A 22,429-nucleotide genomic window follows, 5' to 3' on the forward strand; every position below is an offset into this window, starting at 1 on the left:
TCAATGATCTGTGAATCTTTTATCTCAAAAATCAGCTTTCTATTGGCACCTTATGACTTTGACTCGAGCAACTTGAGTCGACTTGACTTCTCAGCTCATCTTTGAGTCGACTTAAAAACATGCCAAAATACTTTTGCGTGCTGTTTTGGTTGAGTCAACTCGGGATCATTTTGAGTCAACTCGAGATGCCCTCCATTAAATTTTTTGTGATGTTTTTCAATTTGAATTTCTCTTCAATTCCAATCTTCAAATATCTTCCTCCAGCCTTGTTTGAGATGTACAATACCCTTCAAAAGCTTCAGATTCCTTCTTTTTATTCTCAAATATATTATTGAACTTTTTTTTTGATACTCTATAATTTATCTTAAAACATAATCTTAAAAAGCTTATTAGTTCAAATATATATATTCAAATATTTTATTATTCATCAAAATCAATCTTTAGGATCAACAATCTCTCCTTTTTTGACGATGACAAAATTTTTGAGTATATGAGCAATTGACAAGACATATACATAATTTTTAAGAAGTATACTTGAGTCAATAAAGATATAAGCTTATGTCAATAAAGATATAAGCTTTTCCATAAATTTTGATTTTGCTCCCCCTTAGTGTGTGCCCATATTTATTTCAAGCTCAATGCTCATTCATTGATTGTGCTATATGTGCAAAATTCTTTATTCATATAATTGAACATGAGATATCGGCACATACATATGATACACATTAAGGCTCATTGCTATACTTATATGTTAAGCTAAAATTTACATTCATAAGACATAGATACATTCATAAGGCATATGAGTTCATTTATGATACTTTCATGAGGCATATGCATATGAGGCACATAACAAAGCAGGCAATGCTCATTCATATAAGGTACATGTCAAGCAATGCTCATTCATATGATGTACATGTCAAGGCAAACATGTCAAAGCAAGTAATGCTCATATACTCTTCTAGTCCCCCTTTTTGTCATCAACCAAAAGAGCAAGGTATAAGAAATTTAGAATACTTTATATCACAAGAATAAGGAAAGGTAATAGTATAGCATTGCATTCATCAAAATGAATGTGCTAGGTCATAGTATACCAATATACAATGTCATATAAGTCAGCTAATACAAGCAAATCACACTAATACAGTGATAAGTCAGCTAACACAAACACAAGAGTCCAAAAGATAACACAAAAGTCCAAATATAACCATAAGTCCTAACAGAAGTCCTAATACATCATATAGCTAAACAAAAGTCTCTATGCCTCTAATCCTCATCAGAAGGAATCTCCAGGGTCTTGGATGAGGAAGCTTGAGATGATGAAGGTCCAGCTCTCCAGCTTCTAGTCTTGCCCGATGGATCAACCCTCAAAGATGTGGAAAATCCAACTCTAGCTCTGGTGTATACTCCGAAAGGTGGTCTGCTCTAACTAGCAGACAGCTGGGTAGATTGTGCAGTAAACTGGGGCTGGACAAAAGGCCGTGGCTGAGTAGAAACTGATGACTGTGCATGCGACTGAACCGATGGTGGAGCAGATGGCCGAGATTGAGCTGATGGAGGATGAGGTATGGCAGCTCTGGCAGTTGCATCTACTGCTACTACTGCTGGCACAACACCTAGGGCAAGTCTCTCAATCCTCTCGATCAGACTCCCCATAACTCCAAGCACAGACATGATGCCTCACTACTAGGTCTGCTCAAGTCTGCTGATAGCTCCAAGCATCTCAGAGCCTTCTGACTCAACTTTCCTCCTCAATTGAGCAATCTCTGATGCTTCCTCAAAAAGATTAGTGGGGGCATCTGGCTCCTGTCCTCTTTGCTCTAGTATAGTGAGTCTCTCAGATATGGACTTCATCTCAATCTGAATGTCCTCTACTCTCTCAAATACTGTTGCTATCTGGATACTAAATCTAGTCGAGATAAGATCAGCCAGCCTCTCCAATATGGTAGAATCAATAGCTGCTGGCTAAGGAGCAGAGGCTGTAGGGGATCTAGCAGGTGGTGTGGCCGGTGAAGGAAGATCAGGTGCAGCTCTAGATAGTGAAAGATAATCAGATGGAGCTCTAGGGGCAATGGGTGTAGATAGCTCTCCTGTCTTTTGTACCCTGAGCTCCCTTCTCTCCTGACCTGACTCATTTCTCACCCATCTCCCAGCCTCAACATGAAAGTGCATATGAGTCAAATGCCTTTTCATCATAAACATCAAAGTGAGATAAATTCTTAAATCCTTCATTTTCTAATAAAATTTTTACTATCTCAAATACTCTGGTCAACGCTATCCTATAGGATAGACAAACCTTAGTCTTGGCTGCTACCTCTCTAATCTGATGCATCATAAGTTCAAAAAGGTTAAGAGATATCCCCTGAATAATGTGATACAAGATACACAACTCCTTCTCCGACACAAAGTCATGCCTCCCTAATTTTGGAATAAAGATCCCTCCAATAATATGGTGCAGCACCCGTATCTCTATAGAAAGTATGGGGGCTTTTATATCTCCAACAACATCTTCTCTACCAACAATAATCCTCAATACTTCCTTCTTATTAGACACTCTCTTGGGGACAGCTCCTTCTAGGAATAAAGTAAAAACTCTAGCTAGGCTTTCTTCAAAAATATCAAATTGAACACTCTTCACAGTAGTAGTTATCTCAACTGCTTCTCTCCTCAAAATTGCATAAAATTTTCTAATCAACTTAGGGTACATAGGGATATTTAAGTAGCAAAAATTCTTCCACCCTATTCTGTCAAGTCATGGACCAATTGAGAAATGGTATTCCTCAAAAAATGCAAAATCTACTCTCTTTCCCTTTGTAATGGCCCTTGTTGCCATTCTCTCAGATGGAGAGGAAACGGCCCTAGTTCTTGTTCTCTTGGATGGAGAGGGATGTGGAGGAAGGAAAGACTCTATACCTTATTCCTCAAATAGATTCGGCTCAAAAACTTTCAGTTAAATAGTGGGTTGGGGTGACTCGATCACTTGAGATGAGGAATCTAGTTGAGCCTTCTTCCTTCGCTCTCACTGTTCAGCGCTCTGACTCGAGAGAGATCTCCACCCCATATGCCTTGTCCGCACCATTTCTCTCAAATCTACCAAGAATCAAGTATTGATTAGGAGATATAGGGCTGGGATCATGAGGAGAACCGTAGAAAGGGGTCTTGGAGAAGGGGTATCGGGTTTTTGAATGGTTTTAGTGTGACGTGAAGAGTCATGGACCCATTTAAAAACCTGTGGTCCCGATAATTGAGTCGACCCAAGATTTTATTTGAGTCAACTCAAGCATGAGTTGACTGAAGTTCATTTTTGAGTCGACTCAGGCATGAGTCTAAAACTTTTTATAATTTTAGAGAAAATTCAGCACATAAAAGTATTAGGGGATTCCTAGTGACATCAATCAATGGTTATGCATGCAAAATTGATTAGTTTAGATTTGATTCAACTTATTTTGGGATTTAGAGATTAAAATTTATTTCGATTGGTAGCAAATCCCTAAATCTCTTCTAATGATGCTAAATTTTTCTTCACTAAGAGGTTTGATGAATATATCAGTAAGTTGTTTATCAGTACAAACAAATTCAAGCATCACATCATTATTTTGTATATGGTCTCTTATGAAATGATGTCTTATTTCAATATATTTAGATCTTGAGTGTTAAATTAGATTTTTAGTTAAATTAATTACACGGATGTTATCGCAGCTTATTGGGATCTTATTGAGTTTGATGCCAAAATCTTCAAGTTATTATTTGATCTACAAGATTTGAGTATAACAACTTGCAACAGCAATATACTCAGCCTTATCTATAGATAGTGCTATCAAGTTTTATTTTTTGCTAGACTATCAGATCAAATTGACTCCTAAAAATTGGCAGGTGCCACTTGTACTTTTTCTATCTAATTTGCACCTAGTAAAATCAGATTTAGAGAAGAGAGCCATCAGTCTAAGAAGAGGTGCAGGTAAAGCCACACACATCAGATTTGGAGGACAGTGCAAGGGGAGTGGCACTGCACAAGTCGAAGCATACCATTCGCAAATCTGTTCGATATGGCATTGATGAGACCATCTCCTATACTCTCATCATTGCCAATGGAGACACAGAGAGTTTTGAGGAGGCCATAGAGAGTCTGGATTGGGAATCATGGATGCAAGCCATGATGGAAGAGATGGAGTCACTGAAAAAGAATAAGACATGACAGCTAATGGATCTACCCAGAGATGCTTGAGCCATTGGTTCAAAATGAGTGTTCATAAGGAAAAAGGCACATTCAAAGCAAGGTGGAGTCAGATACAAGGCAAGACTCGTCATCAAGGGATACTCAAAGAGAGAGGGAGTGGACTATATAGAGGTATTCTCTCCAGTTGTGCGTCATGCTTTAATTCGGGTGCTGCTGTGGATGGAAGCCTAGAGAAGAGGATGGATGTGAAATTAGAGTGGATGGATGTGAAGATGGCATTCTTACATGGAAGCCTAGAGAAGAGGATCTACATGAAGCAACCAAAATGTTTGATGTAGGCTGGATTAGAGAAAAAGGTCTATCTACTCAAGAGATCTCTCTATGGTTTGAAAAAGTCAGTCTGCTAGTGGAACAAAAAGTTTGATGCTTTATTTTGAGCCTTAGATTTTTTAGATGTGAACATGATAGCTGCATGAATATGAAAGATGTAGATGAGAATAATTCATTGTATCTACTTTTGTATGTGGATGATATGCTTATTGCCAGCAGGAGTGCTGAAGCAATGGATGTGCTGAAAATGGCATTATCTTTGGAGCTTGAGATGAAAGACTTGGGTCCAACCAAAAAGATACTTGGCATGAAAATTTACAGAGATAGAAGCAAAGGTATTCTCCACTTATCACTAGAAGGATATATGCAGAAGGTGTTGGAGAGGTTTGGGATGAATAGGGTCAAACTGGTAGGAACACCTTTGGAGAGCCACACATCTCTTTCGAAGTAGCAATGCCCTCAGACAGAAGAAGAAAAAGAGTACATGAAGAGAGTTCCATATGCTAGTGCCGTGGGTTGTGTGATATATGCTATGGTATGTTGTAGGTTAGCCATAGTACATGCAGTGAGCCAGGTGAGCAGATACATGGCTAACCTTGGAAAGGAGCACTGGAAGGCACTGAAGTGGGTCTTGCGGTATCTACAAGGAACTCGAAGGCTTGGTCTGATTTTTGGACAGTAAAAAAGACTTGGGAGGAACTCCAATGACTTAGGTGAATTTTTAGATCTTTTAGAAGGGTTTGTTGATGCTGACCATGCAGGTGATCGAGATACGAGGAGGTCTATTACTGATTATATCTTCTGCATGAATGGTGAGCTAGTTTCATGGAGATCAACCCTTCAACCTATCATGACCTTGTCTACCATAGAGGCCGAGTACATTGGGATTATAGGGGCTGCCAAGGAGGATCTTTGGCTGAAAAGACTAGTCATGGAGATGGGGGTGGAGCAAAACATAGTGGTGCTGTGCAGTGACAGTCAGAGTACTCTCTATTTGGTTCAGAATCCAATCTATCATACATGGATGAAGCATATAGATGTGAGGTATCATAGGATCAGGGGGCTTGTGCAAGAAGGTAAGTTGAAGCTGGTGAAAGTTCATACAAAAGAGAACCAGACTGATGTACTTACGAAGGCTCTTTCACAGGACAGTTTTCTTAGGTGCATGGTGCTAATGGGCTTGAAGGATCAGACTGAGTTCATAAAGATTTTGGAGCACCAAGGTGGAGATTATGGGCTCATTTATAGTACTTTCAAGCTTTGAGAGGCTAGGAGAGGAGCCAAGGTGTTGGCTCCATGAAGCAAAGGCTGCCAAACCTTGATTGGGCAGCCATATGTCATGGACTGTCCAATGGTGCAGACTAGGACCGGTTTGATCCTAGGGTGGAGGCATTCAGCCCTCCATGATCTTGAAGCCTAGGTATCTAGGCCTTGAGGGCTAATCCACTATTTTGGGGTTGGTTTGGATCCAAGAAGGGTGAGTGCAATCAAGTCATGGGTGTACATGGGCTTGGGTGAGTGCAATCACAAGTGAGTTAGCATTGGTAGTTTTTGAGTTGGGTCATGTTGACCAATTGTATATATATACAAGTTATAATCGATTTGATTGAATCGAGGAACATGAAACTACTTTCTCTCTGACATTCTCTCTCCTCTCTTATTCTCTCATGTCTCATCTCCTCCAAACCCTAGCCGCCAATCCATTGGAGGAACCCTAGAAGCCCTAAGGTTGGAGAAGGCACCCATCCTTGCGCCTAAAAGCAAGCAGCCCATACCAATCCACCTCCTAACAGTCTTGGACATCCCATCTTGTTTTCTCCTCCTTATTTCTGGTTGAATACTAGGTCTCTACATCCTTAGGATGAGTTCTAACAACATCCTCCATCTTTCATTCTCCATTCTCCTACATCGATCTTCCATAGTTCATAATCGACACAATTGCTAATCTCCATCTACCACATAGATCTCTTCTATTTGCTTCCATAGGAGACTGACTTGGCATCGGAGGGTCCACTACCAGGGAACACCCCAGTGTGAGGACTTTCTTGTCTATGATGGTTTTACAAGATTGGCTCAAGGGATCAATGGAGGATCTGACACCAATGCCTGACTCTAAAGATCTTGACCAGTTGTCCTGCGACCACTACTCTCTTCCAATTCTAGCTTAGTGGCCTAAGTTGTTGTTATATCACTTACTCTAATACCACTTGTTGGGGATCTGGTACTATCCATTGTAGCAGAAAGAAAGAAGAAATAAAATAAAAATATATAATCAAATACGTAGAATAGCCCAAGTGCTACTTCCATGAAGCGTGCAAGCTTCACTATGAAAGAAAAATAAGTACAAGAGGAGATCTTCACACTCTCAACTCTCAGTACATAAATTTCTCTCGACTAGAAGCTATTCTAACAAAAGCTCTCTCAAAATCCCCCAAGGAGATCCACTTACAGGCTTGCCAGTACCAGGATCTTCGACGCCCCTGGATGCTTCTTGTGGAGCAAAGCGCTACATCATGTCTCTACCACGCTCTGCCTGACACTCTGCTGGCTTTGTCTGTATCTACTCTATCGACTGCTCATGCTCGACACTCGTCGAACTCCTCTCGATTGCTGCCCGAGCTCCCTCTCAGCACTCTATTTGCCACACAAGGACTTTTAAAGGCTTCAATCTGAGTCTGGATTGGAAACAGGGTTAAAACAGGACTCTAACAACACCTTAGCCATTTGATCAGCATCCCTGATCACTTGATCATGCCTGTGTGCTACTTGGACCGTTCGATCGTGCACCAAACCATAAGAAACCATAGGGAATGCCTCCGATCCATCGTGGACCATAAGAAGTGCATGGGAAATAGGTGCTCAATCCATGTGCCATCCCATGGACCACCGGTCCACTGTGGATCAGGGTACTCAGCTCCTCCTGAGCTGCGCCTGTGCATGCACCTGCTAGGCCATCCTATGTGCACCCGCCCTGGGTCGTGCACTCGTGACCAGCCTCCGCCAACCCAATGGGACTCCGACAGCCCATGGGCCATACCAGCCTCCATGCTGACCTTCTATCATGCATATCTTTTCCATCTGGACTGTTCTTATGCTTGTTGGACTCTGTTTTTCATCACAAATCTTGTTCTGAGATTATTGTGGACCGAATCTTGAGATATTTTTTTCAATAATCTCCATCTCGACTCGATATTTGACCTCCACTTGATTTTGAGAGCTTTTGAATTTTGCCCCCATGCTTTGGGGCAAATGCCTACTACTCATGGATGGACAAGCATGGGAGTCGAGCCATACTGCTTGACCCCATCTCCATCCTGCATGACCTAAGACCGGCTTGGGATAGCCTCCTGACGACATCGCTTATCATTCTCCCGAGTCTTCCATCTCATATTCGATCCATCTCCACCTGAAGCTCTACCTCACACTGGGCTTCTACTGGCATCCTCAATGCAGATGGTTTCTCCTTGCACAAAAGAGCATCGATCAACCCTTCACAGTTGATCTCCATCTTGATTGTGCCTGTCTTCTCCATCTTCGATCTTGATCACCACCGCCGCAACCTGCACCTGGTACCAACTCGGCTCTGATATAAATTGTTGTGATATTATTTACTCTGATATCATTTGTTGGAGATCCGATATCATCCATTGCAGTAGCAAGAAAGAAGAAATAAAATAAAAATACACAATCAAGTATGTAGAATAGTCCAACTGCTACTTTCACGGGACATGCAAGCTTCATTATGAAAGAAAAAATAAGTACAAGAGGAGAACCTCACACTCTCAACTCTCGGTACACAAATCTCTCTCAACTAGAAGCTATTCTAACAAAAGCTCTTTCAAGATCTCTCAAGGAGATTCACTCACAGGCCTGCCAGTATCAGGATCCTCGACACCCCTAGATGCTTTCTATGGAGCAAACTGCTATATCATGCCTTTGTCGTGCTCTGCTTGATACTCTGCTAGCTCTACCTGTGTCTGCTCTACCAGCTACTCATGCTCGGCACTCATCGAACTCCTCTTGGCTACTATCTGAGCTCCTTCTCGGCTCTCTGTTCGCCACATAGGGCCCTTTAAAGACTTCAATCCAGGTCTGGATCGAAAATAGGGTTGAAATAGGATTCTAACAACACCTCAGCCATTCGATCAGCATCCCAGATCACCTGATCATGCCTGCATGCTATCCGAACCATCCGATCATGCACCAAACCACGAGAAACCATGAGAAAATGCCTTCAGACCATCGTGGACCATGAGAAGCATGTGGGAAACTAGTGCTTGGTCCATGTGCCCTCCCATGGGCCGTCTATCCACCGTCGATCGGGGTACTCAGCGTGTGCCTGCTGGGTTGTCCTGCGCATGCCCGTGCTGGGCCGTGCGCTTGTAGCCGGCCCGCACCGTCGCCGGCCTCCACCGACCCAGTGTGCCTTTTAATGGCCTGTGGGCCATACCAGCATCCGTGCTGGCCTTCTATCATGAGTATCTTTTCCATCTGGACTTCATTTGGACTGTTTTTGAGCTCGTTGGACTTCATTTTTTATCTCAAATCTTATTTTAGGATTGTTATAGACCAAATATTGAGAGCTTTTAGATCTCACCTCTATTTTCTGGGGCAAATGCCTGCTACTTGTGGATGGACAAATATGAGAGTCGAGCTAGGTTGCTTGATCCCATCTTCATCCTACATGATCTGAGACCTGCTCGAGATAGACTCCTAGCAACATTGCTTATCATCCTCTCGAGTCTCCCATCTTGTGTCTGATCCATCTCCATCTGAAGCTCCACCTCGCACAAAGCTTCTGCTGGCATCTTCCATGTAAATGGCTCCTCTTTGCATAAGAGAGCATTGATCAACCCTTCGCGATTGATCTCCACCTTGATTGCACCTGTCTTCTCCAACTTCGATCTTGATCACCACCGTGGCAACCTGCACTAGGTACCAACCCAGCCTGATACTAATTATTATGATATAACTTGCTCTAATATCACTTGTTGTGGATCCGGTACCATCCGTTACAGTAGGAAGAAAGAAGTAATAAAATAGGAACACATAATCAAGTACATGGAATAGCCCAAGTGCTACTTTCATAAGATATGCAAGCATCACTATGAAAGAGAAAATAAGTACAAGAGGAGATCCTCACACTCTCAACTCTCAGTACACAAACCGCTCTCAACTAGAAGCTATCCTAGCAAAAGCTTTCTCAAAATCTCCCAAGGAGACCTACTCACAGGCTTACCAGTATCAGGATCTTTGATGCCCCTAGACGCTTCTTGTGAAGTAAATCGCTATATCATGCCTCTACCATGCTCTGCCTGACACTCTGCTGGCTCTGTCTACATCTGCTCTGTCGATTGCTCACGCTCGGTGCTCACCAAACTCCTCTCGGCTGCTGTCTGAACTCCCTCTCGCCTCTCTGTTTGCCACATAGGACCCTTTCAAGACTTCAATCTGGGTCTGGATTGAAAATAGGGTTGAAATAGCACTCTAACAACAACTCAGCCATCCGATCAGTATCTCAGATCACCTAATCACATCCACATGCTATCCGGACCGTCCGATCGCACACCAAACCATGAGAAACCATGGGGAAATGCCTCCGATCCACCATTAACCATGAGAAGCGGATGGAAAATGGGTGCTCGATCCATGCTCCATCTCATGGACCATCAGTCCACCATGGATCTGGGTACTCAGCTCTGCCTGGGCTGTGTCTGCGCATGCACTCGCTGGGCCGTCCTATGTGCACCCGCATTGGGCCACGTGCTTGTAGTCGGCCCGCACCACCTCCAACCTCCACCGGCCTAGTGGGCCTTCCGACGGCCCATGGGCCGCACCAGCCTCTGTGCTAGCCTTCTATCGTACATATCTCCTCCATCTAGGCTCTATTTGGGCTATTCTTAGGCTCATTGGACTTCATTTTTTATTGCAGACCTCATTTTAGGATTATTGTGAATCGAATCTCGAGGTCTTTTTTCAACAATCTCCACCTCAACTCGATATTCGGCCTCCACCTGACTTTGAGAGCTTTTGGATCTCGACCTCATGCCCTGGAGTAAATGTCTATTACTCATGGATGGGCAAATATGAGAGTCGAGCCAGGCTGCTCGGTCTCATTTTCATCCTGTATGACCTGAGATCTGCTCTGGGTAGCCTCCTGACGACGTCGCTTATCATCCTCCCAAGTCTCCCGTCTCATGCCCGATCCATCTCCATCTGAAGCTCCCCTCGCACTAGACTCCCGCTGGCATCCTCCATGTAGACAGCTCCTCCTTGCACAAGAGAGCATCGATCAATCCTTTATAGTTGATCTCCACCTTGATTGCATCTGTCTTCTTCATCTTCGATCTTGATCACCACCACAGCAACCTACACCTGATACTAATCTGGCTCTGATACCAATTGTTGTGATATCCTTTGCTCTAATATTACTTGTTGGGGATCCGGTACCATCCGTTGTAGTAGGAAGAAAGAAAAAATAAAATAGGAACACACAATCAAGTACGTGAAATAGTCTAAGTGCTACTTTCATGGGGTATATAAGATTCACTATGAAAGAAAAAATAAATGTAAGAGAAGATCCTCACACTTTTAACTCTCGGTACATAAATCTCTCTTAACTAGAAGCTATCTTAACAAAAGCTCTCTCAAAATCTCTCAAGAAGACCCACTCACAGATCTGCCAGTATCAGGGTCCTCGATGCCCCTAGACATTTTTTGTGGAGCAAACCGCTATATCATGCCTCTACCATGCTTTGCCTGATACTCTGCTGGCTCTGTCTGCGTTTGCTCTACCGACTACTTATACTCGGCACTCATCGAACTCCTCTCGACTGCTGCCTGAGCTCCTTCTCGACTCTCTGTTCACTACACAGGACTCTTTAAAGGCTTCAATCTAGGTCTGGATTGGAAACAGGGTTGAAACAGGACTCCAACAACACCTTAGCCATCCGATCAGCATGCTAGATCACCTGATCATGCCCGCATGCTATCTGAACCATCCGATTGCGCACCAAACCATGAGAAACCATGGGGAAACACCTTCGATCCACCATGGACCATGAGAAGCATGTGGGAAATGGGTGCTCGATCCATGCACTCTCCCATGGACCGTTGGTCCACCATGGACCGGGATACTCAACTCCACTTGGGCCGCACCGGTGCGCACGCCTACTGGCCTGTCCTGCATGTGCCCGCGCTGGGCCATGCGCTCGTGGCCTGCCCACGCCGCTGCCAGCCTCTGCCATTCCAATGGGCCTTCTGATGGCCCATGGGCCGTACCAGCCTCCGTGCTGGTCTTTTATCACGCGTATCTCCTCCGTCTGGACTCCGTTTGGGCTATTTTTAGACTCGTTGGACTCTGTTTTTCATCATAGATCTCATTGTAGGATTATTGTACATTGAATCTCGAGATAATTATTCCAACATAAGCTAGCTCGACCCCTAGCAATAATAGATTTGGTGTGCTAGGTAGGGGTCGATGTGCCTCTGATGAATTGTGGTGTACCTCCTGCAATCCTGTCTAGAGTCCTTGACTAGGGGTTATATTATAGTATAGGAGAGAGGACATTATTAGTTCAATATAGATTGTGAGTCAAGGGAGACTCTGACTTATATAGGATGGAACCTTCTCTCTCATATGAGGCATCTTTTGAAGGACAAAACTATGAGATCCCGTACCATAATGGCTAGAGACTGATGTGGACAATACCTCACATACGTAGGAGTGGAGACTAACTTGTCCAAACCCTGAGTCCTTGACTACAACAAGGAGAGTTGGGGCTTGGAATGGGATTGGATGACTTCCATTCCAACCGTCATCCCACACACCTCACAACCGGAAGAGTTGCTATATGCTGAGAGAAATTTCGACCGATGATGCAAGTAGCTGTGGCAATGGTGGAAGAAAGCAAGATAAGAAACCAATCAAAGAAAGAATCACCACTGCGATGATCTAGTCAGTGTCAATGTTGTCACCGAGGATGTAGAAGCGATTGTAGTAGGTGGTCAGCGAGGGGGCAGAGGATGGGATGGTGGAGAGGAGGGCCTCCTATTAGGGCTAATGGTGGAAAAAGTCATGGGAAGCTATGGGGGCGGAAAGAGGAAAGGAAAGGCTGGTAGATGGGAGGAAGATGTGCTTCATCATCTGTTCGATGAGCATGATGGTAGAAAGGTATGTTGTGAGCTCTGTATTCATGCGAGTTGTGGTAGGGCTTGCAAGGAATAGCATATGTTTGTTCAAATGCTAAATGGACATAGCTTCATAGAGTTCAATGGTCTCAACATTTGTATGTGTTTGATGGGTCTCGAGAGTGCTCCAACATGTGATGGTAGACCAATTGGGGACTATTTGTCCTGTTTGGCTTGAGAATTTTGAGACATAAGGCAAGTTGATTTAAATTGAAACTGGACCTCAATCTGTAAATATTTTGGAGTTTTTGAAATAGTTATATTATGCTCAATTTCAAATCTCTCCATGTGTATTTTTAATATCAAATAAGATAAATAATTAAAAATAAAAAATTGATTTTTAAAAATTTTTAGTTCAAAGATAAAAGTAAAAATTTGAGTTGATTCTGATTTCTATCTTTAAATGAACCAAATAGCAACAATGGGAATCATCTCTTTCAATTTTGATTCCAGTCATAAACCAAACACTATGGGAGACATGGCCATTCCGATTCTGATTCCAATCTATTCTAATTCCAATCATGAATTAAACATGACCTTAGTGTATTGTCAGCCCACCATGTGGCTAATCAAACATGTAGCTACCATGTGTCATTTTGAGCAAGGATTTGGTGTAAATACTTTCAATGGTCAAAAGTTAATGGCCATTTTCATTATAAAGAGAGACCACAACATTTCCTTGTTAATTTCCAATATTGCATTAAGCATGTTGTACAACTCTTATTTTGTGAAAGATCATGGTTGATATTCCTATAAAATCTGAATTTATGCTTAACATTTTTTTTTTTTTATGGAGAAATGATGGGTTTGCTATCTTCAATCCTCCAACCTATAATGTCTCCCGAGCACATAAAGTTGAGTATGGCTGTAAGTAGGTTGGGTTTGATGGGGGACATGCACAACAAACCCATTTCATATTTGTTTCATATTTGAATTTAGTCAAAAGTAAACCAAACATAATCTAATTTCCTTCAATTAACATTAGATCATATCAAATTTAATTATTTTATCAATTGATCAATTTTTTAGAGTCAAATCAAGTCAAAATAATCCAAACACAAATAAAAATCATAATAAACATATAAAATGTAATTCCTAAGTATATTATAACTAAATTATTTAATAAAATAAAGCAACATGCCAATATCATCAAAAATATATGCTACACAAAATTTAATTTAATTTAGATTCACACATGATTATAATCAACATGAATTATTGACAAATTATATCATAAGAAGAAGACTAATTTTTGTATTTAAGGGAGGTTTTGATACTAGTTTTGAATAGGTTCAGGTTTGTTCATGTTTGGACAGTGATCCAAATCTAATCATATCTAAACGAGTCATATTTCGAATCCAAGCCTAATTCAAATAACTTTGGTTTTGGCTGGATTGGATTAATTATGGATTAGTTCCAGATTGTAAGTACGTCAATCCGATCTACTGTCAGACATACTCTTGAGGAGAGTCGAGCAAACTAGCAGATTAAAATCTTATGAAAAATGAAAAGTTGTGAGAATCTCTCTCCATGAATCTTCTGACCCATTTTTACCACATCGATTAGGCATATAGTAAATATAAAAAATAGATTAATATAGATTGAGCTAAGTTTAAACAGAACTCAACTTGGGTCAAGCTCATTTTGGCCTTGGAGGGACAAAAGAAGGGGAAAAGCTTGATCCGTGGTAATCCTAGGCTCGGTCATTAGTGAAAAAAAATAGCCAAGCACATGACAAAGTTGAATTGCTCCGTTTCACTCGGACTCACACGGTGTCTATCTAGCACACCCACGTTGACCTTTCTTGAGAGGAACACTCCCACGGTATTCATACAGATATTATATGAAGAAAACGCACCGAGATGTCATCGACAATTCAAGGTATTGTTTAGCTACATCCAAGGAGCTAGCTCTCACTGTACCTTTACATAATCTTGCTTTGAATCTTTCCAAACCACAAAATATTTTATTAATAGACCTTAATTTCCTTAGTGAACATACTTTCCACGAAGCACGCACTTAAATCTCTCTCTCTGTCTCTCTCTCACTCACTCTTTATGCAGCTCCTGCCAACTTTGGTTACAACAGATGACAGCCATACATCTTTAGAACTCCTAGCCAATCCCTTACAATTAATAGACACCATCTTAGGCCTCCTACCCAATCCACTAGGACCTTATGTATAAAGATCTATGGCTTTATGAGATCACTATGAGTGAAAACAGAACAAATTAGCCCTCTGCATATGTCCCCATTGGCTGTGGAAGTAGATAGAACTAAATTTTTACAAAGATTTCGGACGCTTTTGACGGATACTTTTTGGATGAAATCTGTCCATCCCTGAAGTAGTCGTCTATGTTCTATCGCCTAAAGCTGTTCTTTCTTCACTCGTAGCATAGTAGCATTCTTGCTTCAAGCCTCCTCTGCTTGTTGACCTTCGCAATAAAGTCCTCAACTCTCCTGTTCAATTCATCCAAGCCCTTCTCCCCCTCCCCATCCAGCTCCTCATACCCTCCCTCCACCTCCTCCCATCCACCACCACCTTTTTCCTCTTCTCCCTCTTCTCCTTCTTCAATAAAAGCCTTCTTGCATGCACTTCCTTTCTTGCTTTTCCCCGTAGATAGTCTTCGAACGTTTGTGTTTCTGTTCATGTATTCTTCATAGATATCAGGAGGAGTCAAGGAAGATTTTGAGAACTTCGACTCGCTGATGAGGAAGATGACAATGAGATTGCACACAATGAAGAGGCACTTGGGTCCAAACACGACGGCGTGCAAGTTGGGAAGGAAAACAAAGAAGAAGAGCTTAAGAGAGGAGAAGATGGTGGGGAGCCATAGAGGGCTGGAGAGGAATAAACCAAGAAGCATAATTGCTACCAAGTATTGGATGAGGCTTGGTAGGAATTGTCTCCTACTCCTATACCTCTTCATGGCTTGGAGCTTCTCGATCTTGGTAGTGTCCATTTTGCCAATGGAGGCTTTGGGACTGGTATTAGAGGGTAGTTTGTGGGGGACTTCCTAGGCCATGGTGATTATGGGTTGGGGAAGTCGTGGAGAGATAGAAATGTTTATAGGAGCGGGAGGGAATGAGTGGAAGGATTCTCATCCGACAGAACAGAGAGCAATGCAGCAGGAGGTATAAATAGGAGGGTAAAGGAGATCTCTTGTAGTGGGATGCTGCCTTTTCCTCTTGAAATGAGATTTTTATTAGGTAGTGTGGCCTGTCCTTTTTAAAAAGTTAGGATGGAGGTGATTGAAGGCTTCTTTTGCTTTCTATTTCCCACCGCATTGTTTTCATGCTATTGGCCTTCCTAATAGACGTACAGGAGTCCCAAGCAGTTTGGTTTGGAACAAGTCATTGAGCAAGTACCCCAAAATGGCCATGAATTGGATCTGCTGAGCCATTCAGCACACTGAACACCATAAAGCACGACTCCAAGTCTAACATCTATCCCGATTATTTTGGTCATATAGATGTATTGCAAAATATTTTTAATGAGCTTTCATGGGGGAACATTTTCACATTTCTATTTCTCTGCATGCAATGCAGTATCACTCAAAATGAAAAAAAAGAAAGAAGAAAAAAAATATTGTAATATAGAATGAAGAAAATTTTCCATTATTTATATTACTCGTATTGGAATATTATAGTAATACCATGCTGAAAACAAATTCTCGATAATTCGTCCGTAATTTTTATACTGTTTCCTTTATGGAATAGAGGAGGATGTCTTGGTTTCTTCTTGGTTCTGAAATTGTGCCGTGAAATCCTAGATACTAACAAGAGACTCTTCTGGAATATGAATAAGTTTTTTGGAGAAAACATTATACAATTTCACAAGTGAAATTATTTTTTTCTGAAGTGGTGTGATCTAAGATAAAATAAAAATGGTTATTTCCAGAACCAAATCATACAATTCTTGAATGTAGTAGTTCTTTAGAACACCGAGAACATCAATTTTTTATTTGATTACTAGAAGACTCTACTTTGAAAAATTCTCACCTCTGAGGAAAGCACCTCCTCCTTCCTTTAATTGGTACAGAAGGAGGGGAGAAAGAAAGTGCTTTGATGGAGACTTTGAGTCCATGCTTTTGGTATGAGTCGCATAGCTTTTGCGTAATTGCAGCAGCAGTTGGTAAGCATATTGATTAGAGATGGAGGGTGCAAGTTTCAATCACATTTTAGTAAGTTTCAGTAACATTTTAATTCAAAATATACCAAATGTTATTGACTAAACGCATGATTTAATACAATATTTGCATTTTTGTTTTCTGAAAGTGCTTCAGAAGATGGCAAAAATCAAACTAGTATTAATTTTTTTTCCTTGTCCAAAGTTCTGGTTTTCCATATAGGCATCTGGATATCTTTTCCCTCAATCATATAGTTAGAGTTTTTACATTGATGTCTAAAGCCAGAGACAAAAAAAATGGAGAAAGTGGATCATTATGCATTGGAAAATTCCCTTGAAACTAATCTTCGGTGCAACATAAGTAGGATTCTTTGAATTTTCAGAACACATCCATATACTTGGATTCACAAGTCATCTTCTCAACTATCGTTAAGTATTCCACATTTCTTTCTCCCATTAACCTTGCGATTTTTCCCCTACAAACTTGTCTCATCTAGAAGGAAGCATCAATTACTAATTTCCAAATTGATCAACTGAAAACATGCTCTAAGCTCTAGCTTGGAAGCTGGACCCTGTTACTATGGTGCTCCCAATTTCTTCCCAAATGATATGAAACACCAGAAGAAAATGGCGCTTCCATATCCTAAAACTTAAGGACTAAGCAAACATGGGGTTGAATGAGTCCAACTTTACCATCTTACTTGCTCCCACGCCTTTCAAAGAGTCCAAGGTAATGGACCCCAATGACTTCATGACTTCTTAGAGTATGAGAAGCCAAGGATATGGCTAGAACAAGTCATATGGACAATTTCAAGGTGAGTTCAACATACCATAGCCGTCCAACATGGCTTGAATGGCTATGATTAAGATTACAGCCTATGATTGCATATGGTAGACTCATGCTTGATCCCTTAGACCTCCTCAGAGTACACTCAAAAGCAAGCAATGGTTCCGAATCCTGCAAGTAAAAGGGAGCCATCCTTGTTGTTTGAGTGGAGGAACTTTATTAGGTGGTGGAAGGTTGAGATCTTTAATTGTGTAGTGGTAGAGTAAGTGTTGTTGTAAAGGGAGATGGAGGTGAGATAAGCATGTGGTTAGTGGTATGTGAGCCCTCTTGATTCCTCTCTCTGTCACACCCCATATTCCTTGTTAGTCCCAATATTCCTTCCTATCAACTTGATCCACCCTTCAGCTGCCCATTAGCTCATAAGTACCTTTGCCTTTTGTTTTATTTCTTTTATCTTTCCCTTTTTTTTTTTTTTTGAGATGATACCTTTGCCTAATTTGGGTCAACCTTTTCGTAGGAAAAAGCCTTCCAAGAACCTCCTAAAAAGATACTAAAGATCCTGCAGACTTTCCCCCACATTTTTTATGTAAAAAATAATTAACTTTGTATTTGCATATAGGTCCATCCATATCCTAAAGAGTTGCACCTAGGGTTTTGCATGGTTATCCAGAGTTGCACTGATTCACAGATTTTTTCCATTCACCAAACTAACCTTAAGAGAATTTCTTTGAACATGTTTAACTTGCAGGTTCCTGCAAATTGACAGCAGCATCATACTACTGAACCACTTTCCATCTTGTTTGCCTGGACTTGTGAAGGCACATGAACTATGGTAAATCATGTAGTCCTCAAGTGATTGCCATTTACAGGACCCTATGAATTAATTACACTTGATCTTGTGTCCATGTATGACACAAAGTACAAATCTGAATTTGATTGGGCTTTGGAGCAACTCCATTGGCTACTATAGTTTGAGCGATCGAATGCACCATCATAAGATCTCCATGCCCGAAGATAATAGGACTAGAACCAAAAATTTAGAATTTCAAAAAATTACTGAATTCAACATAAATTCATCAATAAATTAGACTATTAGAATTTAGTGAAAAAAATAATATAAACATAAGAAGAATATAATGATGACACCACCATCACTAGTATCATATAGCATATTAATATGTAAATTGTAAGTATTAATTATAGCTTCAATTGGTTGGCATATCTCTCATATTTAGCTCATGGCATTACCATTATATATATATATATATATATATATATATATATATATATATATATATATATATATATATATATATATTGCATCTGTTTAAAAACATTCATAATCCAAAAAATGCTTTAGACTTTCAATTGGATGAAAACAAGTATTTGAAAACGTATTATTGCCATGTTCTGCGTGTGGAAATGTACCTCGAACCAATGATGCAACAATAAAAATTGAGCCAGGCAATTTCATCAATTTAGGTATTAATATATTGACTAGATCCAAATAAAATTGCATCCATTTTAATGAGATGCCTTCTTATGCAAACAATATGAAAATCAAAACCATTATTGATTATTGTTTCTGGTGGGTAGTAGTTCCAACTCTAAACCTGGAGTGTAGCTAATGAGACCATAGGTTTTTTTTTTTTTTCCTAAGATTCATGTAAAGAAACAAAATGGTCATTACAAATTACATTTAAAACAGGATTTAGAAACTCAAGTCTATAACTTGTGCCAGTTGGACATGAAAATAAAACATCAAAGTGGTAGGATGAAAAAAATTTGTTGGTCAACGAGGCATTTGATGTATCATGTACTTTTTTTTTCTTTTTTTTTGTTAAGAAAGGAGATGGAGAAAGAACTTAGAAAACTTCCTACGTGACACCGTAGAAAAGGGATGATGTGGAATACTGACAGAGATACCATTCTAATGAAGCAACATGTCGGAAAATTAGCAGTACAGCTAATAGGTACTTTGAGCACATGCCCACCAAAGTAAGGATGTTTTGAGGGATTTGAGTCCCCCAACTTGGTAAAAGGACTCCATAGTGATGAGTGATGACTCAGGTTATAGAAAGTAATTTGCTATTTATGAGTGTCAACTTGTGTTTTAGATACTACCAAATTATCGTATTTGTTGTCCGATCTCATGTGGGTGAGAGTAGGGATGCCACTTATTTCTAGCTACCTTTTCTTTTGTTGCTTAACTTATATAATATGAACTCAATATGGCACCTAAAGATTGCGTGGCAGCTCATCAATTCATTGGGTATGGAGACTGGTCATGGTGCAAGGTTGTGTTCTTTTCTCTAGTCAGTTAATTATTAAACAAAATCTTCTTGGAAATCATCCACAGCATTTAATAAATTTATATTGTTCCATATAATTTCTTTTTTTAAATGGAAAAAGAAAGAACGGTGTTCCACCTATCTTTATCAAGAGAATGAAGTACAGCGGTTTTGTTCGTCGACATTATTAGGTCCGGATAAGGATAACAATAGGCTCTGTTCTCTTAGCATATTTCCAGGGTACTCGATAGAAGAGAGTAACATGAAGAGAACTTTGGAGCAAACAAAGGTTCACATGAGGTGGAGGAGACTTGGATGGCTTTGAGAAAATTATGTCTGGCATTTTTCTCCTAAGAAAATTCTTCTATTGTGCTTCATCCATGGGTCCTGCAAAATATTATGAAGGCCCAATTGCTCAAATTCTATTACGACACGGAACCAAATATATAGAAGCTGTACAGAGGAGATTCCACGATTCACGAGTCAATTACAAATGGATCGCAGAATCTAAGGATCAAAAATATAAGAAAAAAAAAATTTATAATATGTATCGAATTATTACAGTCAAGAGTTCATGACTTAGCACGCGAGGTATTGTCCGCTTTGACCTACGATCAATAGCTCGAGAGCTATATGAGTCGTTTTTGGGCTTCACGATTTTGCCTCTTAAAAGATACCTCACGTGGGAAGGATGGTCATTTCCTATATAAGCTAGATTTTTCATTGACTCCAGCCAATATGGGATTAATGATACGCTTCCTTCTACACTACAATATAGCCCCTCTAATTAAGGAGGCTCATGGCTTGACATGTGAGGTGTCGTATACTTTGACCTACGGCCCATAGTCCACGAGCTGTATGGGCTATTTTTGGGTCTCACGATTTTACTCCTTAAAAAGTGCCTCACGTGGGAAGAATGGTCTCTTCCTATATAAGCTAGATTTTTCTTTGACTCCAATCAATATGAGACTAATGATTTCCTTCCTTCTACACCACCACACAAATGAAACCGGATAGATACTTGGTGCAGGGAAATTTTCCATTGTGCATTGTGTGCCAATAAATCTAGACAAATCTTTAATGCCGAGGAATTTTGCCATGTGCCCTTAGTCGTCCTTGATTTTTTTCACGTGCTTTGTGTGCGAATGAATCTAAACAAATTGTTGGTGCAAAGAAATTTTATGATTGTTTAGCTTCGAATCCAGCATCAGGATCAGCCATACGATACGGTCTCATAAATCCTAAAGCGAACGTTCTAGAGATCATGTAAAGCCTTAAAATTTATTATAATCTCCATATCCATAAATAATAATAATTTAATTTCATAACAAATAAAAAAATTTATATAATTATAAAATTTAGTCATCTGACCATATCAGTGATACTCTATTTATTTATTCCCCTCAACTGTGATTTCATCCATGATGAAGTATCCTATAACTCTAGCAAAAAAAAAAAGAAGAAGATTTTGGATTTTACAGTCCAATAAGAATTTTATCCATATGAACGTATATCAAATATCTGTCTTGTTAGAAGAGATGTGTCACCATATGTCAACAAATAAATCTTTTTATTCAGTATTAGTTTCATACATGTTATTATCTATTTTTTTTATCATAATTCTAAATTTCTTAATTTTTTTCTTTCTGCCTTTGGACTAACCAAGATCATATCCCGATCCATGACTGATCAAATTTTCACGCACAAACCCATGGCGGCTATCCTAGGCATGAGCTTTTGAAGGTTATTCGTCTATGAAAACTATCTCAGGTATAAGCTTCTGGCTGACTATCCCACGTATAAGTCTGTAAAAGCTGTCTCAGATATAAACTTCTGACTGGTTATCCCAGACACAAGCTCCTGGAGACTATCTCACGTGTAAGCTTGTGGAAGCTATCTCAGATATAATCTGCTAACTAGCTATCCCATAACGAGATTCGTCCAAATCATATCTTTTTCATCCAATTATTATATATTGATTTTAGCACATCAATTCCAATCTATAATATGATCAAGATAAGCATATAATAATCAAATAACAGTATCATCGATCACTGGTATATACATATAATCAATATATAATATATTAATATTGAAAAATTATAAAGGAACAATAGTAATTTGAAGGCTCATTGGCTTAAATCTATCATGACAGAGAATTGAATATGTACACCGTTGTATAGAAGAGATCCTGTGATTCACGGGTCAGTGACAAATGAGTTGCAAAATCTAAGGGTCAAAAAAAAAAAAAAAAAAAAAAAAACACAAGAAACAAAATATTACAATATCCGCAGAATGAATCTAGATGAATCTTCCATCCAGAAGAATTTTTCCATATACTTTGCGTACCAATGAATAGATCTTTAGTGCAGAGGAATTTTGCCGTGTATCTTCGACGGTCCTTAATTTTTCCATGTGCTTTGTGTGCCAACAAATTTGGATAAATCTTTGGTGCTTAGAGGAACTTTGCCATATGCCTCTAACTGTCCTTGATTTACTCTGACATGTCCAAGATAACACCAGGACAA

At 40.0% G+C, this 22,429-nt stretch overlaps 1 protein-coding gene across 1 annotated transcript; it reads right to left on the bottom strand.

Annotated features, from left to right (window-relative positions):
* Window positions 1-14,640: 14,640 nt before the first annotated feature.
* On the bottom strand, window positions 14,641-15,792 carry LOC105048985 (uncharacterized). Its single transcript, XM_010928512.3, has one exon. It carries the CDS (start codon window positions 15,655-15,657, stop codon window positions 15,079-15,081), a length of 579 nt encoding a protein of 192 aa, XP_010926814.1. The 5' UTR covers window positions 15,658-15,792; the 3' UTR covers window positions 14,641-15,078.
* Between the last annotated feature and the right edge of the window lie 6,637 nt (window positions 15,793-22,429).

Source organism: Elaeis guineensis, chromosome 7 (genome assembly GCF_000442705.2).
Source record: "Elaeis guineensis isolate ETL-2024a chromosome 7, EG11, whole genome shotgun sequence".
Lineage (NCBI taxonomy): Eukaryota > Viridiplantae > Streptophyta > Magnoliopsida > Arecales > Arecaceae > Elaeis > Elaeis guineensis.